This window comes from Cetorhinus maximus, chromosome 7 (genome assembly GCF_964194155.1).
Source record: "Cetorhinus maximus chromosome 7, sCetMax3.hap1.1, whole genome shotgun sequence".
Classification (NCBI taxonomy): Eukaryota; Metazoa; Chordata; class Chondrichthyes; order Lamniformes; family Cetorhinidae; genus Cetorhinus; species Cetorhinus maximus.
The window spans coordinates 112,674,981-112,701,944 of NC_135885.1; the positions used below are offsets into that span (position 1 = coordinate 112,674,981).

Below are 26,964 nucleotides of genomic sequence, written 5' to 3' on the forward strand. Positions count from 1 at the left end.
GTGGGCAGGCGTCACAGATTTCCATCATTCTGTGTAATCTCAGCACCTTTGAGGTGGGGCTGGCCCTCACCTCTTCAGCATCTGTGTCTGGTGAGGCTGTGCTCCTGAAGGGGTCAGGTACTGAAGGCTGACAAATGATCAGGTGCATTTAAAGTTGCACGGCTGTGTCTCCATGATTTGACCCTGATTATAGAGCGCAAGTGAGCTGCCCTCAGCCTTGTCAGACAGGAGTCAGACATTCACAGAGGCAATGTGAAGATCTATGGAGTGTCCTCACTGCATATCGTCATCATCCTCCTGGAATCTAGTGACTAATACGGCCTCCGTTGCATCTCCATGCCATGAGCCTGAATGCTGAGGGTATGTGCCCTGCCATCAGCCACACAGGAATCAAACGTTCATGGATGCAAGGTGAGGATTTCAGGACTGTGGTCCCTGCATTTCATTGTCATCCTCCACGAATCTTGCGGATATGTGGGCATCTCGAGCTCACCTGCCTCACCTGGCTAGTGCAATGGCCTCATTGATAGTACCCTTGCCTTCGAGGACCTCATCACCATCATCCCCTACCATGTCCTCTGCATTGGAGGAGACGTGCAGCTCTTGCAACTCCTCCTCAGCCAGGTCCTTTCCCCATTGCAGCGCCAGGTTTTGTATGTGTGCAGTAAGCTATGTTGACACGTGATTCTCTCTGGGGACTGTACTGCTCCACCGAATCTGTCAAGGCACCGGAACCTCATTTTCATGATGCCCATCCTTTGCTCCACCAAAGTCCGGGTTGCGGCATGAGCCTCATTATAACATCGCTCTGCAGCAGCCTGAGGCTACCGCATGGGCATCATCAGCCACGTCCTCTACGGGTAGCATTTGTACCCAAGGAGCCAATCCTGCAGCCTCTGTGGACCCTGGAAGGTGTTAGGGATTTCAGATCTGCTGAGGATGTAGGAGTCGTGGACACTCCCTGGGAATCATGCGCAGACCTGTAGGATGCATTTGTGGTCATTGCAGACCGGCTAAACATTCAGTGAGTGGATGCCCTTGTGTTTGATGTAGTTGACTGCTTGTTGCCACAGAGTAGGCATTACATGAGTGCAGTCGATGGCACCCTGCACCTGTGGAAAACCAGAGAACTGTGCAAACCCCAGCGCTCTTGCTTCCTGGCTTTCCTGATCGTGGGTAAAATGCACAAAGTTCCGTGCCTTTGCGAAGATGGCATCCGTGACATCCTGGATAGACTTGTGCATGGAGGCTTGTGAGGCCCCACAAAGATGGAGCCCTGTAAGGAGCCACTGGTGCAAAAACTGAGCACTGTGTTACTTTCACGGGCACTGGCAATGGATGCCATCCATGTCCCCATGGCGCCAAGTCCTGCAGCAGGTGGCATATGTGACCGCCCAGTTCCCTAGACATGTGCAGTCTTCGGCGACGCTGGTTCTCAGTCATCTGCAGGAATGAAAGGTGCCAAAGTCTACAGACCCTGGTTCTGGTGAGGCACCTCTTAGCGATGGCTCATTGTGGATCTTCAGCTACATGTGCAGCAGGTCCTGCCACCCCTCAATTTTGAGGGTGGTGCTCCTCCCTTTGCCGAGCCAGGCACTTCTGCTGCTCTCTCCTTCTTCTTCTCTGCTCCCTGTAATCCGTGAGACATACCACTAAATCACCAGGCTCCATGATCCTGATGTTCTCCTCCTGCAGAATCAAAGAGAGAGACATGTGGGTTTGCATAGGTGTACTGAGGACCTCTCTTGGTTAAGTCTGAAGGCTCATTCACGCATTAAGGAGAGTGCTGGCCATCACTTGGACGGCCAGTGTGTAGTGCACTTATTGGCTCCGGCGCATGCATTCTCTTAAACCGCACTGCAAGGCTGCACTGTTAGATTGAGCCATATTGGATACTGGTTCAAACCTTAAAGACATTGCAAGGGGCTCTGAGTGCCTCTGCCAGTGACTGCCATGGCCACCGTTCACAAGGGGACTATACAATTTGCCCAGTCGCTTCAGAGGCCGGACTCCAAGCATGTCAATGGAGCTGCTGCTGAAGGATCTCAACTGCAGAAGAATGCTCAGTTTTGACAAGATTTTCCAAGTGTGTGACCGCTTCCGTCAGCCCCACCCCATCCCCACCGCCTTCCCCAACCCCAGCGTGTGCTCGTGTACTTCCTTCAGCCTGTGCTGCCCTGCCAGCAACCCCCCACCCTGACCTGCAATGGAGCCCTTGCCCTGGCACCGCACTGAAAGCCATCTGGGAAGAAGCAAGTTGTCTGTGCGCACCCACCACCACCTCCCGGCCGGAACGCGCTTCTTCATTGATGTCCTGTGGGCGATGCTAGCGATCGCTGTGCAAGGTTACGTGCAGTCACCTCCGAGTTCTCCTTGAAGTTCAGCTTGCCAGGTTCATGCCTATAAAAGGCAGTTCTGAAGTGACGCCGACATGGACGGTAAATTTGATGTGGAGGCTGATACCAGCATGAGGCTAGAATAATGAGATGCAAATGTATTAAAATTAAGTTCCCGCATTGGACAATGGGAAACATGGCCTGCCATTGATAATGGAGCAGAGAATCGGAAACTGGTTTCATAATGTCATGAAATCGATTTTTCGCCTTCTCACCATAAAGACCGCTCACGCCCATCATGACGACCACCACCAATGGGACCAAAAGATTCCGCCCACGCTCCCTCACTCCCACACACTCACTCTCTCACTCCTACATACTTACCTTGACACCTTCTCCTTCCTGGCCCGCCGCAACTTCACCCTCCCGGGCCTCACCAAAACTTCGCCCTCCCTGGCCTCGCCAAAATTTCGCCCTGCCCGGGCCGCGCCAAAACTTCACCCTCCCTGGCCTCGCCAAAACTTCACCCTCCCTGGCCTCGCCAAAACTTCGCCCTCCCTGGCCTCGCCAAAACTTCGCTCTCCCTGGCCTCGCCAAAACTTCGCCCTCCCTGGCCTCGCCAAAACTTCACCCTCCCTGGCCTCGCCAAAACTTCACCCTCCCTGGCCTCGCCAAAACTTCGCCCTCCCTGGCCTCGCCAAAACTTCGCCCTCCCTGGCCTCGCCAAAACTTCGCCCTCCCTGGCCTCGCCAAAACATCACCTTCCCTGGCCTCGCCAAAACTTCACCCTCCATGGCCTCGCCAAAACTTCACCCTCCCTGGCCTCGCCAAAACTTCGCCCTGCATGGGCCCGCCAAAACTTCGCCCTCCCTGGGCCCGCCAAAACTTCGCCCTGCATGGGCCTGTTGCAACTTCGCCATCCCCAGTCTTCAGCCCCTCCGTACCTTGGCTCCCCGGGCTCCAGCCTTGCTGTATTTTAGCTCCCTGCACCTTCACTTTCCTCAGGCCCGGGGCCCTCAGTACACTCACCGCCGCCGGTGCTTGTTGCTCCTCCAATCAGAGACTGTTGCTGTTCCTCATTGCTGCTGATAGGCTCATTACTACATCAGCAGCAAACACAGGAAAGGAACAGCTGTGATTGGAGGAGCAGCCCCTTGCAAAATCTTGAATTTCACTGACCTGCATTTTGAACATCCTGTCTTACCAGCTTTTGAACAGTGGCTCCACCAGCCACTTAACGGCCCACAGGCCAACAGTTGGATCAGCCTGCCATAGTGCCTTTGCCTGTCAGTACTCTCACTCAGGGCTGGTGGAAGGTTGCTAACTTTCAATGGGGGAGATTTCAGATGGCCTTGCAGGATGCCCATCAGCAGCTCTAGGTCTTGAAGACTTGGCTTCCAACTGCACCACCTCAGCATGGGCAGCAGCTGTCTGGGCTGCCTGACAGACAATAGCAAAGGGCACTGGAGGAGAGGCAGTGGTGGGAGAGTGAATGCTGACACCCTGAGTGAGGACAGCAGGTTTGTGCTCCATGGAACAGCTGCCACTCCCTTTGGATGGCACTCAGCAATCCTAATAATTTGCTGGAGCACAGATTGCTGGACAGCTGTACTACTCCACAAGCCCCTTTGAGCACTGGTACCTGCAGCTGTGATGGCAGCAATCTGAACCCGCATGGCAAGAAGCAGAGATTTCTTGGCCTCAGTCTGAGCTTTGGAGTACTTAGATGTTGAATTACTTCTGCTGATGCTGCAATGGAAGCTGAGAAATCTGCCATCAGATGCTGCATCATGGCTAGGTCTGCGAGTCTTCTCAAGCCACCACTTCCACGTTGGATTATAGACTCCAAGCTCTGCGCAAAGCCCTTTGCCAAATGGAGCCAAGTTTCTCCATGCTCCTTGATAGTGACAATAGGCTCTCTGGCAGGCCTGCCAGTGCACCAAGCATTTCTATGGACATTCCTATCAGCTTTTTCTTCTAAAATAACCCATCAAAGTTGCGATCTGAATCCTCTGCAGCAGAACCCCTGTGCAACCTTGCCCTCCTGGGAGTTGGCAGATGCTTTATCATTGCCCCTTGCCCTGGCTGCAGTCCACTTGCGCCCAGTGCAAATCCTGCCCCCATACTAGCTTGTGAAGTATGTACAGTGCCAGTATCTGAGCTGGTGGCTGCAAGTGTCAGATGGTGTTTGTGGTTGTGTTTCTTCCTCCTCAATCTGCTTTTCGTTAAAGCCTTCAGCCTCAGGCCCCACTGGCTGGCCAGATGGCAGTTCTTGGGTATAGGAAACATAAATGCATAAGGAGGGGTTTGGGGTAAAGGAAGTGGGGGAGAGGGAAAAGCAAGAGGTGCATGGTTATACCATCTGCAGCTTGTACACCATGACAGATTACAGGATGAGGGTGAAGAGATATTTGACAATGTGCATTAGGCAGGAACATACCATCATCCTGGATGGCTTCAGTGACACCACTGGCAATGGCTCTCAGTGATGACCACTCCAATTATCCTCAGCACTATCTCTGTGGAGGTCGATACATTTAACTATGCCTGTCCCCATGGGTTTTCTACTGTTGTTGTCTGTTTTGGGCCACCTTGTCCTGCAAAGAGAGGGAGTGTATCTGTCAGTGAATGTTTTGTGATGTAGTTGGATGATGTGCCTGTCACATTTGAAAAGCTGGCAGTATGTGCAGGCTGTAATATGTGAGGGCATGAAGCTTGCAACAGTGCTAAGTGTGAGATGGTGAGGTAAAACATTTGAATGTGAGGTATGAGTCTTGATTGACATTGAAGTCTGGGAGACAAATGGATTGGGTGTGGTAAATGCGTAAGGCTGGTGATGCAGTTGGTAGAACTTGCCGTGTAAGGATGCATTAACTGACCATGACCAATCATCTTAAGTCATTAAACTTCATGCAGCACTGCAGTCAGGTCCTAGCCTCCAGACAGGTGGCATTGACCTGCTCCCACTGCCTCTGAGCACTTATCTGGAGGACCACCTGCCAACTGATGGAAGAAAATATCTCTCCTCCAGTCCACCTCCTGCATTTGCGACTCTAACACAGCATTCAAGAACCTGAGGGCATGCTCACTTTCTTGTGGTGCCATTTTGGATCCTTCATGAATGCTTCAAACATTCTTCAAGCAGTTCCTGTCCTTGCTTCAGCCACAATGCACCTCATCTTTAAGAGGTACAGTCTGGCTTTAAGTATTGCAGGCTAGTTTTAAGTGGTGAGGGCCTTGCATGAGCTTGGGTCTCCTGCTGAGTTTGCAGCCACTCAGCAGCACATTCTACACTGAGCTGCATGCCACAATCATGGAAATGAGCAGGCAACATGAAGATTCACTTTGATCACACATCATACTCCCCGTGCCCAATTTTGGGGACTGTGCAATTTCTCCCCATTTGATCCCTAGTTCTAAATTCTCCAGCAAGGGAAACAGCCTCTCGGTATCTACCTTGTCAAGTCCTCTAAGTATTTTATATCTTTTAATGAGATCACCTCTCATTCATCCTCTAAACTCCTGAGAATATCAGCTCATTTGACTCAATCAATCCTCACAGGAATAAGACCTGTTAACCAGGAGTACATGAGGCAATAAAGGAATTCCATCACCTATACTGATTGTATTTGAGCCAATGAGGGAGCTATTATAATTGACTAAAAGCTTCCAGCTGTAGCGAAGGTATGGCTGCCAATGGTGGGATGAAAGAATGAAGGATGCTCAAGAGGTCAGAATTGGAGGGACACAGGTCTTGGAGGATGGAAGGGCTGGAGGAGGTTAAATAGATAGGGAGGGAGAGTCCATGGAGGGATTTGAACATGAAAATGAGAATTTTAAATCCAAGGTATTGCTGGACTTAGAGTCAATGAGCAAAAGGGCGACAGGTGAATGGTATTTGGTATGAGTTAGTATACTGAAAGCTGAGTTTTGAGTGAGCTCTGATTTATGAAGGATGAGAGGCTGTCCATTGGAGCATTAGAATAATTAAGGCTGGAATTAAAGCATGGATAAGGGTTTCATTTGCAGATTAGCTCATGCAAAGGTGAAGACAGGCAATTGTATGGAGGTAGAAATAGGTGGCCTTTGCGATGGAGAGAAAGAGCTCACCTCAGAGTCAATAAGATGGCAAGAATGTGCTGAATCTGGTTCAGGCTAAGAGAGTGGCCAGGAAGGGGGATGGAATTGGTCGTGAGGGAATGGATTTCATGGTGTGGGGGGTGAACAACAAGGTCTGCTTTTACCAATTGAAAGGAATTATGGGTTACCTATAGCTTAATGTCAATCTGACCACATAGACGGAGTGGAGGGATCGAGAAGATGGTACTGAGACAGAGCTGAGTGTCCTCAATGTACATGTGGAAGCTCATGTATGTCTTTGATTGCTGTCAGGGAGAGGCAGCATGTGGATGAGAAATAGCAGCAGCCAAAGATCAAACCTTGGATAAATACCTTGGAAGCAAAGCCATTTCAGGAGATAGTTAAGGGTGGAACCAAGTGAAGGCAGTCCCACAAAGCCGGACAATAGAGAAGAGGCACCAGAGGAAGATGGTGGGGTCAACCATGTCAAAAGCTCTAGCGAAGTTGAGAAAGTCGAGGGGGAATAGTGATGGCAAGGGATAGTGCACCATGGTAACAGTCACAGAGGATTAATTTGTGACTTTTCAGTGCTGTAACATGGGCACAATCCTGATTGGAGAGATTCAAACACGGGGTTGCAGGAAAGAGGAGCAGGCATTTCCGAGGACATTTGAAAGGGAGTGGGAGATTGCCTGAGGGGAGGGAAACATTTACAATATCAGCTAGCAGAGAAGGCAAAGAGGGAACATAAGGACAACAGTAGGTCATTCACCCCCTTGAGCCTGTTCCAATAATCTATGAGATCACAGCTGATTTGATGAGATCCTTCTTTATCTATAGATAGGTGGTCAGTGGCTTGTTAGGAATAGGATCAAAAGCAGGAGCTGGGTCTCATGGGCAAGATGAGCTTGGAGAGGGCATGAAGTGAGATAGGAGAGAAACCAGAAAAATATGGGGGAAGAAAGGGATGTGGTAATAACAGCTGATCAAATAGTCTCGAACTTAAAAACAAAAAAGTCTAAAAGCTCCATGCACATGTCGCTCATTCATATTCTCTTTAATATGTACGAAATAAATGAAAATGCAACTGTATTGAATGACAAAACACAATTGCAAGTCTACCACATGACTCAAACTGAAATGATAGGAAGCTTTATTTGACTATTTGATACCAGAAAATAACATATTGTATCACATAATGTTATATGGTCATATGACAGTTTGTGCACTGTAACCAAATAAAAGATCACCAACCTAACAGCATCATAGAATAACTTCAGTCACATGACCTAGATTCTGCATTATGTTGGTTGATGATGATGTCATACAATGCATACTAAACTTTCATCTTAGAAATATTACAGATTTTGATAAATACCATTCTTCCTGAGTGTTCAAGGAAGTATTTAGAAAATTAAGGCTAATACGTGATCAAATGAAGATTACAAGTAAGTTTATGTCAAACATTTGTGTTTAGTATTATGGCAGAACCTTATTGGTTCAAAGAAAAACTAGTGAAAAAATTGGTGTGAACATAATGCAGGGAACACAGCTTTCTATTCATGTCAACTTTTTCTGATGAAATTTTTGAGGAGAGAAATTTCATCCCTAATGATAGTATGAATAATTAAAAATGGCACTGATTTTCTCAAACGTTATCACTGCCTGCATAAGAGTGTAAAGACATACATGTTCCACACTATATCCAGAGTCTGACACACTGTAGCATAAAACTTCAAAGGCTTTGGTGCCTCAAAATTGATTTTTGTTTTTGCAGAAAGCATTACAGATCCAGCAATATAGTACAGCTTTCATGAGTTCAATCAACCTGTGACTCTGTTGGAGCAATCATGTCCCATTACTTTGTTGTAGGGTAAAGAAAATCACACCTTTGCTATTGCTGTCTTGATTTGAAGCACTGCACCATATTCTTCACAACATAATGTTTTAGTATACTTCGAGGAACATAAGTGATGAACAACGTATTGTTAGTGTTGGTACTGGAAACTTGAAATGGCTGTTACCTAAGTAATAACTTATACAGTAATAATGCTACAGTTCCACCTTTATCTCTATTCCCTTCAGGACTATTTATTTCATCTGTCTCTCCCATTAGGTTTTACATGTTGTAAACACTTAGGTAAAAAAGAAGAATAATTTATTAGTAGCTACCTTATTCTCATTTTAACCTACTTCAATTACTTTAAACATGAACTTATTCCACATGTCTGATTAAAGGAGCCCCATCTTTCCCTTATATGGGTACATCAATGAGCTTTAAGTTAAGCATTAAAGGAGCACAATTTGTCACTTTGGGAAAGGATTTCATCTGACTGCTTTTTGTTGCAAAATCAAAAACATACTCCTTATATCTGTGCTGCTGATATTGCTACAAATAATAGAGAAAATCTTCCTCTTTTGTGTTCACACACATAAATTCATACACATAATTCCTTGTCCATAAAATAAATAGGAAAGTATATGTTAATGAGATGATAATGAGGTGATAGTGCCTCAGCAGTTATCATGTGTAGTCATAGGAGAAGATAAAAACATAAGGAATAGGAGCAGGGATGGGCCTTTTGGCCCTTTAAGCCTGCTACGCCATTCAATAAGAACATGGTTGATCTCCCACCTCAACTCCACCTTCCTGCACTAGCCCCATATCCCTTGATTCCTTAGGATCCAAAAATCTCTCCGATTTAGAGTCTGAAATGGTCAACCTCTTGTCCTGAGGCAAGACTCCCCAGCCACGGGAAATATCCTCCCAGCATCTACTCTGTCAAGCCCCTTAGGAACTTATGATCTGAGATCACCTCTCATTCTAAACTCAAACGCAGACATATTCTGTTCAATGTCTCCCTATAGGACAATCCCTCCATTTTAGGAGTTAGTCTAATGAGCCTTCTTTGCACTCCCTCTAAGGCAAGTAAAACCTTCCTTAGGTAAGGAGATCAAAACTGTACATTAAACTCCGGGTATGATCTCACCAAAGCCCTACATAATTAGAGCAAGACCTCTTACCTCCTATACGCTGATCTTTTTGTAATAAGGACTAACATTCCATTTATTTTCCTAATTGCTTGCAATATCTGCATGTTAACTTTCTGTAAGTCATGTTGAAAGACACCCAGGTCCCTCGAAGTATAGCATTTCCCAATCTCTTACTATGTAAAAGATATTCTGCTTTTCCAAGCAAAGTGGACAATTTCACATTTCTCCGCATCATAATTCCACCTATTCTTTCTCACTCCTTCACCTCTCTATATCACTTTACAGCCTCTTTGTGTCATCTTTGCCATTTACTCTCCCACCTAGCTTAACATTGTCAGCCAAACCTGGATACATTACACTCAGTCCCCTCATCTAAGTCATTACTGTAGCTAAGGCCTCGCCACTGATCCTTGCAGTATCCCACTAGTTACAGCCTGCCAACCTGAAAATGGCTCATTTATTCCTACTCTCTGTTTCGTGTCCATAAACTCCAATTCATTCTAATATATTACATCCAATCCCAAGAGTCTTAATTTTGTGCTTTTTGGAAGTCCAAATGCAATGCATCCACAGGTTCCTCTTTTTCTACCCTACTTGTTACAACATCAAAAAACTCTAATAGATTTGTCAAACATGATTTACCTTTGATTAGTCTATGTCGACTTTGATCAATTGCCCTGTTCACTCATCCCTAATGATATAGGTTCTATCATTTTCCTTATAACTGATGTCAGGCTAACTGACTCATCGCTCCCTCTTTCTCTCTTCTTCTTTGATTAGCAGGCTTACATTTGCTACCTCCAATTAATTCTGGAAGATCAAAACCAATGCAATCACTATTTCTGTAGCTACCTCTTTCAAAACCCTAGGATGTAGGCTATCAGGTCCAAAGGGTTTGCTGGTTTTTTAATTAATTACTCCAGTGTTACTTATTAAGTAATGCTAGTTTCCTTAGAGCAATGGAGGCAACATACTTCTCTTACCTGCAAGTGGCCATTTAATCCATTTAGTATGTTAAAAAAATGTTTTTGTGTATTTTGTGCTAATGGAAATGGAGAAGTAATAGTTAAAAAAAAAAGACACACATGGATCCACTGTGTTTCTGGGGTCTCAGAAAAATACAAGAAAACACGAACTGAAAGCAGCTCAGTGTCTTATTTATTTTTTGCACAGTAACAGTACAATCCACTCCATCAGAGATTGTATTCATCTGGTTCAATCCCTCCAGGAAAGGTTTTGCGCAGTATTCTTTCAAAACTCCATAAATCAGCCTAACCTTATATCCCACATAATACACCCTAGGCTAGCTACTTTCCTCATGATACTTCCACAATTCCAACAGCACAGGAATAAACCTGGTTCACCAAACATTCTATTTATGTTTATTTCGTAATTTGTTCTTAATTTTGAATTCATGCACCTTATCAAAGGTATTAACAGGGCATTAATTCCTTGTCCAAAAGTCTACTCTATATATAGAGTTGATATGAGTGCACAATTATCTTTCCAAGCTCCAGTTGAGGCTGAAGCTTGTCAATTTATCTTACAGATTGCCAATTCAAGTTCCATTTCTCTCCGACCATTAGGGGAAAAATAATAATGCAGGTTCTAAATGTTAATCCAAATGCTCCAAACTCATCTACCCCCCCTCCCTAATAGCACTGTGGACGTACCTACACCACATGGACTGCAGCGGTTCAAGAAAGTGGCTCACCACCTACTTCTCAGGGGCAATTAGGAATGGGCAACAATTGTTGGCCTTGCCAGTGACACTTACATCCCAAGAACAAATAAAAATAATATTGGTTAAATAGATGTCAATAGTGGAGTGAAATTTCCTTAAATTTCTGTTATGCCCCTGAATCCAATGCACAAGAGGAAACCTGAGCCCCAAAACATTTGTTTCGCTGGATTAGGTAAATATTTTCTAAGGCAAATTACTGCTTTTCTCTATTCCATTTTCACAGCTGTATTAGAATGATACAGTTTGGTAACTTAAACTGCCATGTCGAGTCATCGATCATTGCACCAATCACATTCTTGGCCTTATCCACCTTTGGCTGAATTGTTTCTAACTGTTATATTAGTCATATTCAGATTGCAAATGTATTTTACAATATCTCTGGATTTTGGCTAACAGGATCATTTAATTCGTGGTGAACAAAAGTAGTATTTGCAGCCCAAAGATTATTAGCCCTACAGCCAATACAAAAGAAAGCCTGAGAAAAAAATTAGAGGTGTTCAAAATTGAGGGGTTTTAATAAGAGTAGGTAAAGTTTCTATTGGCAGAAGAGTTGGTAACCAGAGGACATAGATTTAAGATGATTGGTAAAAAATCCATGGGGAGATGAGAATCATTTTTACGCAGCGAGTTATAATCTAGAATGTATTGTTTGCAAGGGTGGTGGAAGCTGATTCAATAGTAACTTTCAAAAGGGAATCCTTAAAAATGAAAAATTTGCAGGCCTATGTTGAAAGGGTAGGGGTGTGAGACTAACTGGATGCTTTATCAAAGACACTTCTGTGCTGTGCCACTCTAAAATTCTATAACACAATAATGGAGCTCATAGAAGATGTTCAAAATTACCCTAGGAGAAAGGTGTGTCTACCATAAAAAAACAATTATAGTTCACTCACAAAAATAATGCTCATTTGTATTAAATATGCCATATCATATTAGGTTGCAATGAGATTTTTTTTGGTGTAGGTATGATATGATTATGCTCAGAATACTGACACATTAGATTTGTTCTTTGGTTCAGCACGTTTTCTCATGGTTCTAAGCTTTGTTGTTCAGTTTATATCAGGAGCATTCACACATTTTGAAAGCTGCATAATATGGTCAAAGGGTTGAAAGGCATGGATTTTAATTTTCCTTTCAATAATACATGCTGTTACTGCAAAACCTGAGAATTTCACCCAGACTGCATCAGATAGATAGCATGTAAGGAAGCGAACTTAACCATTCATTACAGATTTACCTGTGTCACAGAACAGCAAAGGCAAAACCTATAAAGTTGTCAGACGCTTTCTTCAATATGAGTGGTGTCAACAAGAACCACTCACCAATTACATTGCCAACTGGTGTTTCTACAGCTGTATAATTTGTCCTTTTTCAATATAAATGTTCCCGAGTCACTATTGTGCTGAGCATTCGAGATATGGTAAAATGCAGGTAATACAATGACATTTAAACCCTGAGCTAACACTTAGAATTACTTAAATTTTTTAATATAAAAATAGATGACTACCACTAGAACTAAAAGTTGAAAATAAAACTAGAATTTTGCTTTTTTTGAGTTTCTTAAATGGCTGGCATCGGTAGGATTATAACTTGTTAAGGAACCTATTAAGAAGACATGGAACAACAGGCAAACAGAAGAGCATTAGGGATAATTGGATACACATACAGGACCATTTTCATTGGATTAGGATCACCAGCAAAAAAACAGCAAGGTCAGAGGCCATAACCTTCCTATGTCTTTCTTCTGTTGTGATTGGCAACATGGCACATATCACATGTCTTATTAAAAGTACAATATTAAATCCCTTTATTTGTTACCAAATATCTTGGTTTTTTTCACCAGCTGTTCATTATAATGTTTATGTAGTCATTTGTTCTGTAAGCTCTATAACACTCCAAATTGCTCAGTTTACAAAAAAAGCCAATTATAAATTCATCTGTTAACAAAACTGCATATTTCATATTTCCTAATTGACAATCCAACAAAGTGGTTGATTGATTGAGAGGAACTATGCCAATAAACTAACAACATTCATGCATCATTCAACCACTGTCGTTACTGAACTTCACTGTTAGTTTAAGTCTTTGTAAAGAGAAACATCAGATACACTTCCTATTATCCAGAACATTTTGCAGCCGTTCCTTTTGTGTTGTGGAAACTGTAAAAGTAGAACTTAGATATTAAAATCATAATTAATGTATAAATCATAACAAGTCCAGGCCAAGTCTTTATTGAATCCTGTTTTTTTTAGCTGCATAAAATAAGCAGAGAGGATGATGTCTTGTTTCTGGAACAAAGCCAACTGCAGGTGAGCAATCTTCAGAGAGTTTTTCTTTTCATCTGAGGTCTGGGTGAATATAAAGCAACCTAGCACTGGTTGACTGTACCTGAATGGCACCTGGTGGTCTTTGGGTAAAGGGGCAGCAGGCGACAGTACCTCTCTGCTTTAAAACTGTTACCGTTCTAAGATGGTGTTGTGTGTTTGATGGCATATCCAAAAGGAAAAGAGTGTTTGTCCTTGATTTAAAGGCAGTATCTCTATTGTATGTCACTGATTATCTCCACTGTCTTTGTAGTACCAGGAGTAGAGAGATGACAAATATAGCCAGCCAGTGTGGGCAAGGTCTGACTGCTGTAGAACCTTTTGGCTCACTCTTGTTGGGCCCTGGTGGAGCCTCAGTTGTTGCAAAGTCAAACTCTGGAGGACACATTTCATCGGTGCAGCCGCTACCACTCCCAGAGCCACTTGCTTCATCAACTGAAAAGAAAAAGAAAAATTGACTATTTGATCAGAGAGTCTTCCAAAACAGCATGGACTTGAAATTCCACTGGGCTTTTCCTGATCTCCTAATAGTACTGTCAGCAATTCCCACTCCTCGGAAAAGCACAATTGGCACAGGTTACCACATCAGCAGTGGTAGTGGCTGGGATTGAGACCAGGGTCTAGATCTCTGAAGATGAAGGGCACATTTCAAGCAAAAAGCTATAATCAGTCCCAATATATAGAGTGGGTCTTATGATCTCACCCTTCACTATCTTTGTAACCTCTCCTAGCACTGCAACACTTGCCAGAACTCTCTATCCCAATTCTCTAGTACATCTCTCCATCCTTTTCTCCACCATTGCAGCCATGTCTTCATCTGCCCCTTCTTTGGAATTTCCCCATAAATCTTCCTGTCTGTGCACTCTGTTGTCCTGTCTTATTTTCCTCCTTCAAACCCACTCTTACACCAAGCACTTGGACGACCCTCCAAATCCCTTCTCTGGCTCAGCATCCATTTGTCTTTACTTCTCACTCAAGCACATTGAGAATTTTTTTAAGGTAAATATTCTATAGGAATGCAAACAGTTGTTATTCTGCCAAAGCCTGAGCAACTAAAATGTGCTTCAGTGGTTATATTGTGCATAGAAACAGTGGCCGAGTTTTTCCCCATCATGACATGACCCACTGTGGGAGATGTGTCGGCCAGCCAAAAGTCCATTGACTTGTGGCAGGACCGGACGATCCTGGCAGCCGGCAGGGCTGGAAAATTCCGCCCAATGATCCCACACATCCTTATATAAAATAAAGTATAAAAGCATGAAAGTATAAGGGCAGCTAAGTGCTTTAATTGTCTCTTGGACTCTATTTCACTAAAAATGCACTGTAATGCTCAGTTTTAATGATCAGTAGATCAGCAGACAGTCACATAACTATTGAATTTGTTCTAGGAACCCACATTTTTATCAAAAGACTTTCTCTCTGCCAGCAGGATGATTGATTCAATATTCTTTTAGCAATCTGGAATGCTTGCCTTTAATCTGATCTGAACGTAGCTAATGCTTTGTGATTTAATGATTTCCAGGTAACTTATTCCGTGTGGAAGCTGATGTATTACTAATTCTATGGCACCTCATTTCAATACTTCAAGCTAAATGACAAAATCATATTCTTCATTCTCAACCTCAAACAGGTCAACATAGTAGCCAAAATTTTGCGCAAACAGAAAGGCTTTCCATCTTTGCAAAAATAGTGGTGGTGGAGGCCCAGATCCGAAAGTCCTGCCCCTGAACCTGGCCTCCACTATTTTGTGGCGGGTGGTGGGGGGGAGGTGGGGGTGGGGGGGCTGTGTGTGCTCTAATGTGCACATCTGTGGCTCACAGAGGCATCTAGGAACATAAAACATAGGAAATAGAAGCAGGAGTAGGCCATTTAGTTCCTCGAGTCCATTCCACCATTCAATTGGATCATGGCAGATCTTCCATCTCAATGTCATTTTCCTGCACTATCCCCATATCCCTTGATGTCTTTACTATTTAGAGATCTATAAATCTCTGTCTTGAACATACTCAATGACTGAGCCTCCACAGAATTCCACCCTCTGAGTGAAGAAATTCCTCCTCAGCTCAGTCCTAAATGGCCTGCCTCTTATTCTGAGACTGTGTCTCCTGGTTCTAGACCACCTCAGCCTGGGGAAACATCCTTCTGTGGACTGGCAATCACCAATTGGATTGCCACTCGCTTCTTCTTACTTAGCGAGGTTGGGAGGTGCACATTTCTCACCCGATCTTCTGTCCCGGGCCTGGTTGAGCCCTGTAAAAATTTAGCACGTTTCAATGAGATCGCCACTCATTCTTCTAATCTCTAGAGAATCCAGGCCCAGTCTCTTCAAACTCTCCTCAATTCAATCCTGCCATCCCAGGAATCAGTTTGGTGAACCTTCGTTGCACTCCCCCTATGGCGAGTATATCCTTCCTTAGGTAAAGACCAAAACTATATGCAATACTCCAGGTACAATTCCACCAAAGCTCTATTCAATTGCAGCAAGATATCTTTACTAAAGTACTCAAATCATCTTGTAATAAAGGCCAACATACCATTTTCCTTCCTAATTGCTTACTGCACCTGCATGCTAGCTTTCTGTGACTCATGAACAAGGACACACAAGTTCCTTTGAATAAATACTCTGCATTTCTGTTTTTTCTACTGAAGTGGATAACTTCACATTTATTCACATTATATTCCATTTGCCATGTTCTTGCCCACTCACTTAGCCTGTCTAAATCCCCTTGCAGCCTCTTTCATCCTCCTCACAACTCACATTCCTACCTAGTTTTGTGTCATCAGCAAACTTAGAAATGTTACATTTGGTCCCCACATCCACATCATTGACGTAGATTGTGAATAGCTGGAGCCCTAGCACTGATCCTCTCGTGATGCCCCACTAATCATAACCTGCCAACCTGAGAATGGGTCGTTTATTCCTACTTTCTGTTTTCAGTCTGTTAACTAATGCTCAATCCCATATGCATCAATTTTATTTACCAATCTCCTGTGTGGGACCTTATCAAAAGCCTTCTGAAAACCCAAATACACCATGTCCACTGGTTCCCCCTTATCTATTCTGCTATTTACATCCTCAAAACATTCCAACAGGTTTCTGACTACGACTTTTATTTTCATCTTAAACATGATTTCCCTTTCCATAAATCCATGTTGACTGCCCAATCTGACCATTAATTTCTAAAGGCCCAGTTATCACTTCCTTTAGATTCTAGCATCTTCCCTACTTCTAACATCAGCCTAACAGGTCTGTAGTTCCCTATTGTCTCTCTTGTTCCTTTCCTAAACATTGGGGTTACATTTGCTACCTTCCAACTGTTCCAGACTCTATAGAATTTTGGAAGATGATCACCAATGCATCCATTACCTCTACAGCCACCTCATTCAACAATCTGGGATGTAGGTCATCAGATCCAAGGGATTTATCAACTTTCATTTCCATTAGTCCCTTGGTTCTCTAGTATTTCTGGGAGGCCTTTTGTATCTTCCTCCGTGAAGGCAGACTCAAAGGCCAGGATCTTCCAGTCCTGCACATGGCAGGAGCTGCTGCATGTGGAATGGAAAATTCAGAGAGAAGGCCAAACGTCCATTGACTTTGGCAGGAATTTCTGGACCTGCCACGTCTGGGATCCCAGGCACAGTATTTTAGTTTCTCTGTCATTTCCTTATTCCCCATTGTAAATTATCCTGTCTCTGCCTGTAATGGGCCCACATTGGTCTTTGTTAATCTTTTCCTTTTTACATACCTATAGAAACTTTTACAGTCTGTTTTGGGCCAGAACTTCTGTGGACTGGCAATCACCATTGGATTGCCACTCCGCTCCTTTTTACTTAGCCAGGTCAGGAGGTGCACATTTCTCACCTGTCCCCGGCCTGGTGAGAAACGTGCAATGCAGCAGCTCTGGAGTCCATTCAGTGCAGAGCAGCACAAGCTGCCATTAACAGGTAAGTTTAAAGGTCCTGACCACTTTGAGAAGCCAGGGAGAAGGTAAGTTTGTAAGGTAAGCAGGGTTAGGGTAGGGGATCGCCAGGGTCTGGGGAAGGGCAGCTGAGTGGTCAGGGGAGTGTGTGGTTAGTGGGGGGGTGGGCAGGGTTTGGGTGGTCTGCAGGGTCAGGTGGTCAGGGGCATGGGTGGTCAGAGGGTTTTGGGTGGTCAGGGGGAGGGTGGTCATGAGGAGGGGAGGGCCAGGTGGTCGGGTGGGAGTTGGTTGATTGTGTGGCCGGGGGGGGTGAGGGGTCAGAAGGGTAGTTCAGGGGTGGGAAGGGTAGTCAGATGGTCGGGAGTATAGTTAGGGGTAGTTGAGCAGGGTGGGGAAGTAGTTGGGGTGGGGGATAGTCAGGGTGGTCAGGGGTTGGCCGGGGTGGGGGTGGGGGGTAGTCGGGTGTGTCAGGAGGGTAGTTGGGAGTATGAGGGAGTAGTCAGGGGTCTTGAGGCTAATAGCGGAGTGGGCTACTAGCAAGGAGGGTGGTCAGGAGATGTGAATGGTTGGGGGAAAGAGTGTCCGATGGTCAAGGGGGATAGTCGGAAGATCTAGTTGGTGGGTCGTGGTAGGGTCTGTACTATAATTACCCATAAGTTAGAACTGGTTGTAATCCTTCTAGCTTTTCCTGAGTAACTATTCTGCTAAGAGAGTCAGAACCATCTGAAGCCTTTGACTTAAGTTGGAGTACTGGATGGTTCCAGGTGCAGGGTAATTACTACAATTACTAATAAATTACATGAGTTTTGAAAGATAAGTGAACAAAATATTCACCAACCAGTCACTTGCCTATTTCCCTGTGATGTTGCACTTTGATTTTTCTCAGAGCATGGCCAGTCTACAGACTGGGCCCCCTAGCTCTTTTAAACTGGTCTGCTGCTCTCTGCGTTCCTTTAAACTCAAAGTTAAGGCAGTTACTTACGCGACCAGCACCTCCTCCCTCACTCACTCAATGACTAGCTTCCTGCTTCGTGCTTGCTTAATTTATGTGCTAAGCAAAAGCACCTCCATTTATACCAGATGAAATCCTACAGAGATGAACCAACAATGATGGCTAGAGTATCTGGTTCAAACTAGCTACCTAATTAACTAACTGCAGCTGGCTCTCCGGAAGGGAGCTTGTTTATCCCTAAGAGTGAAAAAAACAAATTTAACATAAATTGTAGTTAAATTCTAAATGCAAACTAGGCTAGATTTTAGAAATAGATTAACCCTTAAAATTCCCTCACTCATCAAATTCCCAAGCTCCTATTGTATAACTGGCTGCACTCAGTGACCAGCTACTATCTTTCTGTTTGCTTACTGTATATGTTAAAGTGCAGCTGGTAAGACTTGTGCATTTTAGGCCTGGTGGGAGAAGGTCTAAAGCTGCCAGAGTCCTTTGGATACGCTTTTTGAGAGGTAAGGTGTCCTTTTGGATGTGGTCCCAGGACACCTTTGAGAGAGGTCAAGTGCTCTTTGGGAGAGGTAAGGTGCCTTTTGGGATTGTTAAAATTAAACATGAATGTGTGTAAAAAGTGTATAAATGCATTGGAATTGTCAAGAGAACTGTCAAATGAACTGTTAAAAGAACTGCCCAGCTGTCCAGGCATTTAAATTTCCTGTCCTTTAAATATTAGAAAAATCTGTCTGCAATGTTAAAAAAAAAATCAGTGTTTGCTACTCCACTCTGTCTGTTGACATAAGGATTTATGCTGCATGACTGTTTTCCAAACCTATCATTATCACAGTGAGGTGCCTGTCAGTTCACAGTTTGATTGACAATTCTAAATGCTTGTTTTTGTAATGGATTCAAGAAAGTTAAATTTAGTGAATGGGTTTTTTAAATCAATGAGAGCGGATTTTTTTGACATTGTGAATTCATCAATAGGCACTTAAGAACTTCATTTAATCACAGCACGGGGCTTTAGGTCTGCCTATGGTGGATACTGGGTGAGTTCAAGACTATGGGCCAAGTGCTAGTAAATGGGGTTAGGTAGGTAGGTCAGGTGTTTCTCATGTGTCGATGCAGACACGATGGGCTGAAGGGCCTCTTCTGCACTGTGAGATTCTGAGTTGGCATGGTAGGTTTAAGAGCAAAGGGTGGTGGGTAGGGGGGCATGAGTTTGTATGAGTTGGCAATAAGTTCGCATAGGCACTATAAAGGGCTATTAGAGATGGGTAGAAGACATTTGTTGGCATGGAGCATATGGGGGCCATGGGAGGGCATGAGGTGGCATTGGTTAGCATGGATAGGGCATGGGGAGTGTGTGGGCAGGAGGGGTGTGATGGGTGAGGGCTGATTTCTGCTTTAGTCATTTTTTTGATATCTTTGACAAAGTGCTGGAGCACCAAGACCAACCCCCCGCCCAGCTTGTCTCCGCACCCGGCAGCCTCCGAACTCTTTCTGAGGTCGCTGACTACGACTTTTATTTTCATCTCCTTCTCAGGTCAAAAATCAGAACTTCCTGGATACTTTTTCCCGGGTCAGGTTTGCTGAGCTGTGAATAGTCCTGACTCTGCACTCCCGACTTGGGATTGAAAATTCAGGCCAGTTATTTTTACCAAAATATTAGGAAATTATTTCCTCAATAATTTCCGTTAAAACACTCAAGCACAACCTGCCCTGTATAAATACTTGTATTAGAGGCTCTAGTCGACCAACATTATAAATGATTGCTATCCTCTGCCAGCTGTCTGTATCAGGAAATTGCGGACTTGCTGCTTTTTAATTTTAATGGATGTAAAACACTCACAATTTCCCAAATACCCAAGCAGGTTATATACACTTAGGAAAGCAATCATTTTATTTTTTCCCACAATTGGTTAAGATTACCTGGCCTATATAATTTCTTAGTTTGCTCATTTCCTCTTTTTTTTAAATACAGATGTGAATATTTGCCAACCTCAAGTATTCAGTTAACCACTTTCAAATTAGAAAATTATGCTGAAAGCCTCCACTATTTCCTCTCCAACCTCTTCAGTATTCCTGGTGTCTTTTCTACTTTTAGTTCCATTAACGTTTTGCTCCAGTTTCCCTTTTAATATTTATCTCAAATAGTGGCTCTTATTAATAGTGCTGGTCTTGGTTATGAAGCAAAGACACATGTGATTCAAAAAATAAATCACCTTATATCTGTGATACCCATGAGATTTTATGGCCGCCTTTCAAAGAAGATTTCCTCCCTGTAATGTGAATATTATGGGCATGTGGTATTAGCTATGCTCTTGACGTGGGAAAAATTATAATGGGGGTACCTTTCATCAGTCTACGCCATCAGTGATAACCTTATTAGCAATGCATAATGGAAATTCAGGCGTGTATAACCATTAATAATTGGAAAACCATGGTCAGCCCATGTTTGAACTCCCGCAAAAACCGAATGTGCCAATGTGTAATCTTTCAGTGTAGTGGTAATATTAGAAGTGGGTGTACTGTATGTCATGGTCAAGATTTTCTTTCTGGTGAAGCTAAGGAATACCCTCACCCCAGATTTTGATTTTTGACACTATGTTTGACATCATGTTTTGCTGAATTTTGGAAGCACATTGTCTAATATATACATAAATACTTCATGATGTTATAACTACAATTAAAACACAGGAAATATGCTCCCTTGATAAAAAACAGTGAATGGCTGAGCCAGACCAGCACAATGAGACAACTTACCACCTATAATCAGAACGTAACCTGAGAAGCTGGAAAGAAATACCTCAAAGCAAGGTTAAAAGAGTCAGAAAGGAATAAACAAGCACTCCTTTACTTCCATTCTGTTCTTCTGTTTCTCCACTCCCAATTTGTGATGACACCTTGTTCCCCATCCAGGCCAGCATTTTGTTTCCTCATTCCTCACTTCCTAGCGGCTCTTCATTTTTTACCCCCAATTATTCTGACACCTTCCCTCCTTCCCCAGTTTGGTCTCAATTTTTCACACTTTCCCCTTCATCTCGCACTCCTTCCCATGGACAACTGTGGCTGCTTTAAAAGTTGGTGACTAAACACGGCTGCATATTGTGGAGCTAATTCCTGATCTTGCTAGACTTACTATTCATTGTATAGAGCTGCATTGAAACACAGGACTTGGGTAAGAGCTGAGCAGGATGGAGTCCAGCTTTACTAATTTAACAAGTACATAATATAGTCCTTAGGTCCAAACAAATGAGCATACATTGTCAATAGAAACTATGAGTGAGATTATCTCCACATGCTCTTCATTATACTTCCGTCTGTGAATGAAGATTATTAGAACAACTGCTTACTTGAATCTTGGAAGTTTACATCATTTCCATTATAAGCATTCTTCAGTTTGTTGGTCATCACTCTAAGCGCCATGATCTGCTGACGAATCATTGTATCTGGTCTAGTGATGTCCACATCTACTTCTGGGTTGTTGATTTGATTGGTCAGACCATCATTCATAATTTCAGGCAGGTACCTGCAGATTCAAATGGTTATAACATATAACTCAGGGCACAGCACTGAGAAAGTCAGACCACACATGCCTTTTCCTTTATTTTATAAAAAGTGTAATTGAAATTCTAGTTTTGTGTCATTCCAGAAAATAAATCGACAATAAATAAATTGTTGTGAGGAATGAACCAATTTGACACATTGTAGCACTGTAACGCAATTATTTTATTTGTTCAAAAAAAGATAACCTACTTTAAAGGAATATTAATACATAAAGAATTATTTGACATTAAGACACATGTCAAGTACATTTCTACATTGACACAGCTGTCTGATAATTTAGGCTGAACATGGTAATGTGGGATGCCACAGGAATTATCTCTTGCATCATTGGTTTAAACTAACAGCATTAGGCTACTGGATGATATCACATACACCTTCAGAGTTATTTCAATTGGGACCTATATGTTAAACAAAGAAAGTAGTTAACAATGATAATGTTTGTAGAAAGTTGGCCCTCCCAATTTTTTACGAATATAATGTATTTAAACAAATTTAATTAAGCAATATTTAAATAATGAGTAAAACAGGAACCTTGTTACTGTGTTAAAACCACATCCTACTCCACATTCTCTGTTTGTGAGCCCACACAGGACACTAAGCAGGCATCTTGTAAATGTAGATCAAGGACAGGACAAGCTATACCAACCAAGTGACATAAAGTGACTTCCATTTCTTTATTCCAACTATACCACTAGATCAATACTTTTGGTGGCAAAATTGGATAACATCAAAAATAGGAATGGGGATCACAATACATGATTGCCCTGAGTCTGTTGCTCCCGATGCAGGCAACACACAAAATTTGGGCTCCCTACTCATTTAAATGATTGTAGTGTGCAGCTAACACTAAGCTTCCTGTTAAGCGGCTGCATGTCTGAGCAGGGAATGCAAAATTGTGAGAGGCTAGCATGAGTTCAAGCTACCCTTTACTGCTCAAAGTCAGCCTGCGTCTCTTAAAGGGAAGGTGCATTTTGTTCCAGGAAGCCATTGTAAAAGTATGTTTGAAGAGGGAAAAACACAAGAATGGCATAGCATGGCAGAGAGCAGGCTCTAAGACCTTCCAACGCTGCACTGGCGGCCTTGGTGCAGGATGTGGAGAACAGGAGAGATGTTATCTATCCTCAGGGGCTGGGAGTTCTTCAGATAAATTTGCAAAGGCAGTGGGAAATGTTAGCCATGGTAATCAATGTCAAGTGACCAGTTCCAAGGACCTGGATACGGTGCCGCAAGAAGTTCAAGGACCTCACACAAGGATCAAGGTCAGTGAATGTATCTTCAAACGCCAATCCCACCATCTGCAACACTGATCTCACAGACTGCTCGATGCACCTAGTCCTACCAACAATCTCTATCAATCATAAATCATCCCTCACATTAATAGCTTCACCTCACCCTCACACTCAGTATTGCTACAAGCCTCACAACCATATTTCAAAGCTTGCACACACTGCCAGTTATTCAAACATGATGGCCACATCACCCAAGCACATTGCACCACGCTCAATAACAGACTTCCTCTCTAGTGCATGACAAGGTAATGAATAACTTGAAACAGTGGCCCTTAACTTGCTAAAATAAAAGCAAAATACTGCAGATACTGGAAATCTGAAATAAAAACAGAAAATGCTGGAAAAACTCAACAGATCAGGCAGCATCTGTGGAGAGAGAAACAGAGTTAACATTAAGATAAAAGCAAAAAACTACGGATGCTGGAAATCCAAAACAAAAATAAAAACACCTGGAAAACTCAGCAGGTATGGCAGCATCTGTGGAGAGGAACACAGTTAACATTTCGAGTCCGTATAACTCTTCAACAGAATCTGTTGAAGAGTCATACGGACTCGAAATGTCAACTGTGTTCCTCTCCGCTGATGCTGCCATACCTGCTGAGTTTTTCCAGGTATTTTTATTTTTGTAACAGAGTTAACATTTTGAGTCCGTATGACTCTTCTTCAGGGCTGGAGAGGTAGGAATGTGATGGGTTTTATACTGTTGAAGAGAGGAGTTGGGGCAGGTTCAGCTATTAACACATTCTGCTAATTGACTGTTATGCCACTATTAACGCCTGCCTTAGTCTTTAACACTATCATTACCCCTTTGTCTTATGTCCAGGACATCTTTGTCAAATCTCTGCTGAGCTTCCACCTATTTCTGACCTTCTATTTTGCTCCACCTGCTCCACCCCCTCTCTTCAACAATATAAAACGCATCATATTTCTATCTCTCTTCAGCTGTGAAGAAAAGTCATACAGACTTGAAACATTAACTCTGTTTCTCTGTCCACAGATGCTGTCAGACCTGAGTTTTTCCAACATTTTCTATTTTTATTTTATATTAGCCCTTAACTTGCATTGGTTAGGCATGGCTGCATGTACTTAACCCCATAGAGGAGACAATCTTAACCCCATTGAGGACGCAGTCTTAAGTCCATAGAGGAGGCAGTCTTATATCCATTGAGGAGGCAGTCTTAACCCCATAGAGGAGACAGTCTTATCCCCATAAGGGAGACAGTGCTTGGCACCAGTGAAGCATCTTGACTTAGGCTGTGGCCAGCAGTGGGACTGAAAGGATCAAAACTGACAGTATTCTCTCCTACCGAACCTCTGTTCTCACATCCCACTTCCCCTCATTCAACAATCTCTTCTGAATTACAGATAATGGAAGATGATGTAAGCATGCACCTCTTACTTTGTCCCCTCCCCTTATCACAGCCTTGGTTTATGCCTTTCTCCTTTCAGTTACCCAAGAATTGTAAGCTGGCCAGGCAGTGGTGGGAGAGAAAGAGGGGAAAGAGCAGGAAACAGTGAAGAAGAAGAAGAAGAAACACCATTACTCAATATCACACTGATGTTGTGTGTAACTTAGAGAATAACTTAAGAGGTGGGATCTGCACATTGTGAGTCACCAGGCACAAATAGCCTGCGGCCAAGACTGGGGACGAGGGTAAAACAGGTGTCACCTCGCCAGAGGGCAAGGTTGCACATGGGTTCTGCAGTGGAGGACTCAGGCGAGGCTGTCAACGGGGTGTCCTCCAGAAGAGTGCTGTGTCTAATTCTGGGTACCGCACTTTAGGAAGGATATGAAGACTTTAGAAAGGATGCTCAAAAGATTTATGATAATGGTTCCAAGAAAGAGAGGTGTCAGTTACATGAATAGATTGAAGAAGCTGGGGTTGTTCTCCTTCGAGAAAAGAAGGTTGAGCAGAGATTTGATTTAAGTGTTCAAGATCATGTCTAGACAGGGAGAAACTGTTCCCATTGGTGGAAAAATCAAGAACCAAAGGGCACTGATTTAAAATGTTTAGTAAAAGATCCAATGGCAACATGAGGAAAAACATTTTTACACAGCAAGTGGTTAGGATCAGGAATGTATTGCCTGAGAGTGGAGGCTGATTCAATCATGGCTTTCAAAAGGGAATTGGATGAGCACCTGAAGAGAGAAGAATTTGCAGGATGATTGGGAAAGGATGGGCGAGTTGGACCAGCTGAGTTGCTCTTGCAGAGAGCTGGCTATCGACACAACATGCCAAATGGACTAGAATGTTGTTATCTATGCATATTGAAATGCTTGGTGCATTGATAGGCATTGAAATCCGTGGTCAATGTTAAGGAGCAAGGAAGAATCCAACATCAATTTGGCGCAGAGCTTTCAGCCCATCCTTTCCAGTGTGGAAATGGTGGTCAACTCCATGAGTATGCTTGTGGACCCAACCATGATGCAGTATCTGGTGGCTGATGTCTCAGCTTCCAATGCAACACAAGCAGAAACCACCTAATGTCTGGGTGCTGCAGGGGAAGCTCAGACTGAAGCCATTAAAGCCCAGACTTCTCTCCTTCAACTTGCTGGCAGCTTGCTGCCACACAGACTCAGACTGCTGCCAGCATAACTACAGAAATCAGTGTTCAAATGAGTTTGTAGGATCTCACAGCAGTCTAATACTGCCCTCCTGCACTAGGATTGCTGAAGCACCACCCTGCGAGTGTGGCTTTGGCATTGCAGAACATGAACCAGCTGTCCTTATTCAGGAAGACAGTTTTCATCCTCACACCACTACCACTCTACCAATACCCTTGCTGTTGCCTGCCAGTTAGCTAGCCCAGGCCTCTACCACCCCAGCTGAGATGCTGCAGTCCAAAGCCAGGCCAGAGCTAGTCATGGTCAGCCCCCACAAAAAAATCAGCAACTATGCTCCAGCCACTGGGATAGGACAGTGTGGGAGTGCTAGGATAGGCAAAGGCTAATGCTTGACAGGTACAAAAGAAATGCACAAGGGTGAATAGCTGATGCTGTGATGGCCAGTAACAGAAGGAAGGGAAGGTGTGGCATTCTTGGTGATTGGGGAATTGGGTTGTGTTCACTTGCACCACAATTGGTTGAGTCGATCAACAATAACCCGGACAAAAAAATGGTATGTGTTGGTTGCCTCATCCCTTCCTCCTCTCCAGCTGGTTGCCATGAAGCAGAGGGAAAGGGCTGTGTCTGAGGTTGTGTAGCACGGGTCAGACAAGACAAGTCTTGACATGCACTTTGTTGAGTACTGCAGGCCTCTTCCAGAGAGATCCAGATAGCAGAATCAGCACCCCAATGATCTGCTTGATGAGATTTTGTGTGGCAATATGACTTTCATTAAATGCATGCTTCCCCAGTGTCTGTGGATTGAACAATGGACTCATGAACCTAATGGTCAGCAGATGGCCCTTGACACCCAGTAGCCACTCTGATTTATCGTGGTACCTCAATTGCAAGTGGCAGAGTGGACTGCTGCAGAATGAAGACATCATAATTGCTGTGAAGGTATCGAGCATTGAACTATATGATGTGCTGAGTAGTCATGTACCAGCTGGGCATTGAAAGAAAGAAATCCTTTCTGGTAGTACATCTCAGAGTTGACATATGGTTCCTTGCAAAGTGATGTGCATGCCATCAGTAGCATCCTCACCAAAGTCACTTCTTCACGGCAAGATGAAAGATCACAACTTGAAACATTAACTCTGTTTCTCTCTCTACAGATGCTGCCTGATCTTCTGAGTATTTTCTGTTTCTATAGAATAAA

General features: G+C 43.5%; 1 protein-coding gene across 1 annotated transcript in view; it reads right to left on the reverse strand.

Moving 5' to 3' along the window:
• Positions 1 to 7,546: 7,546 nt before the first annotated feature.
• LOC144682985 (glypican-6-like) overlaps positions 7,547 to 26,964 on the reverse strand; it is a 1,097,394-nt gene continuing 1,077,976 nt past the window's right edge. The window contains exons 8-9 of the mRNA XM_078545918.1: positions 21,698 to 21,873; positions 7,547 to 13,913 (exon numbers count right to left, since the gene is read on the reverse strand). Of these exons, the coding sequence (XP_078402044.1) occupies positions 13,711 to 13,913; positions 21,698 to 21,873 (379 nt within the window). The 3' untranslated portion in view covers positions 7,547 to 13,710. The remainder of the gene's footprint in view (positions 13,914 to 21,697; positions 21,874 to 26,964) is intronic.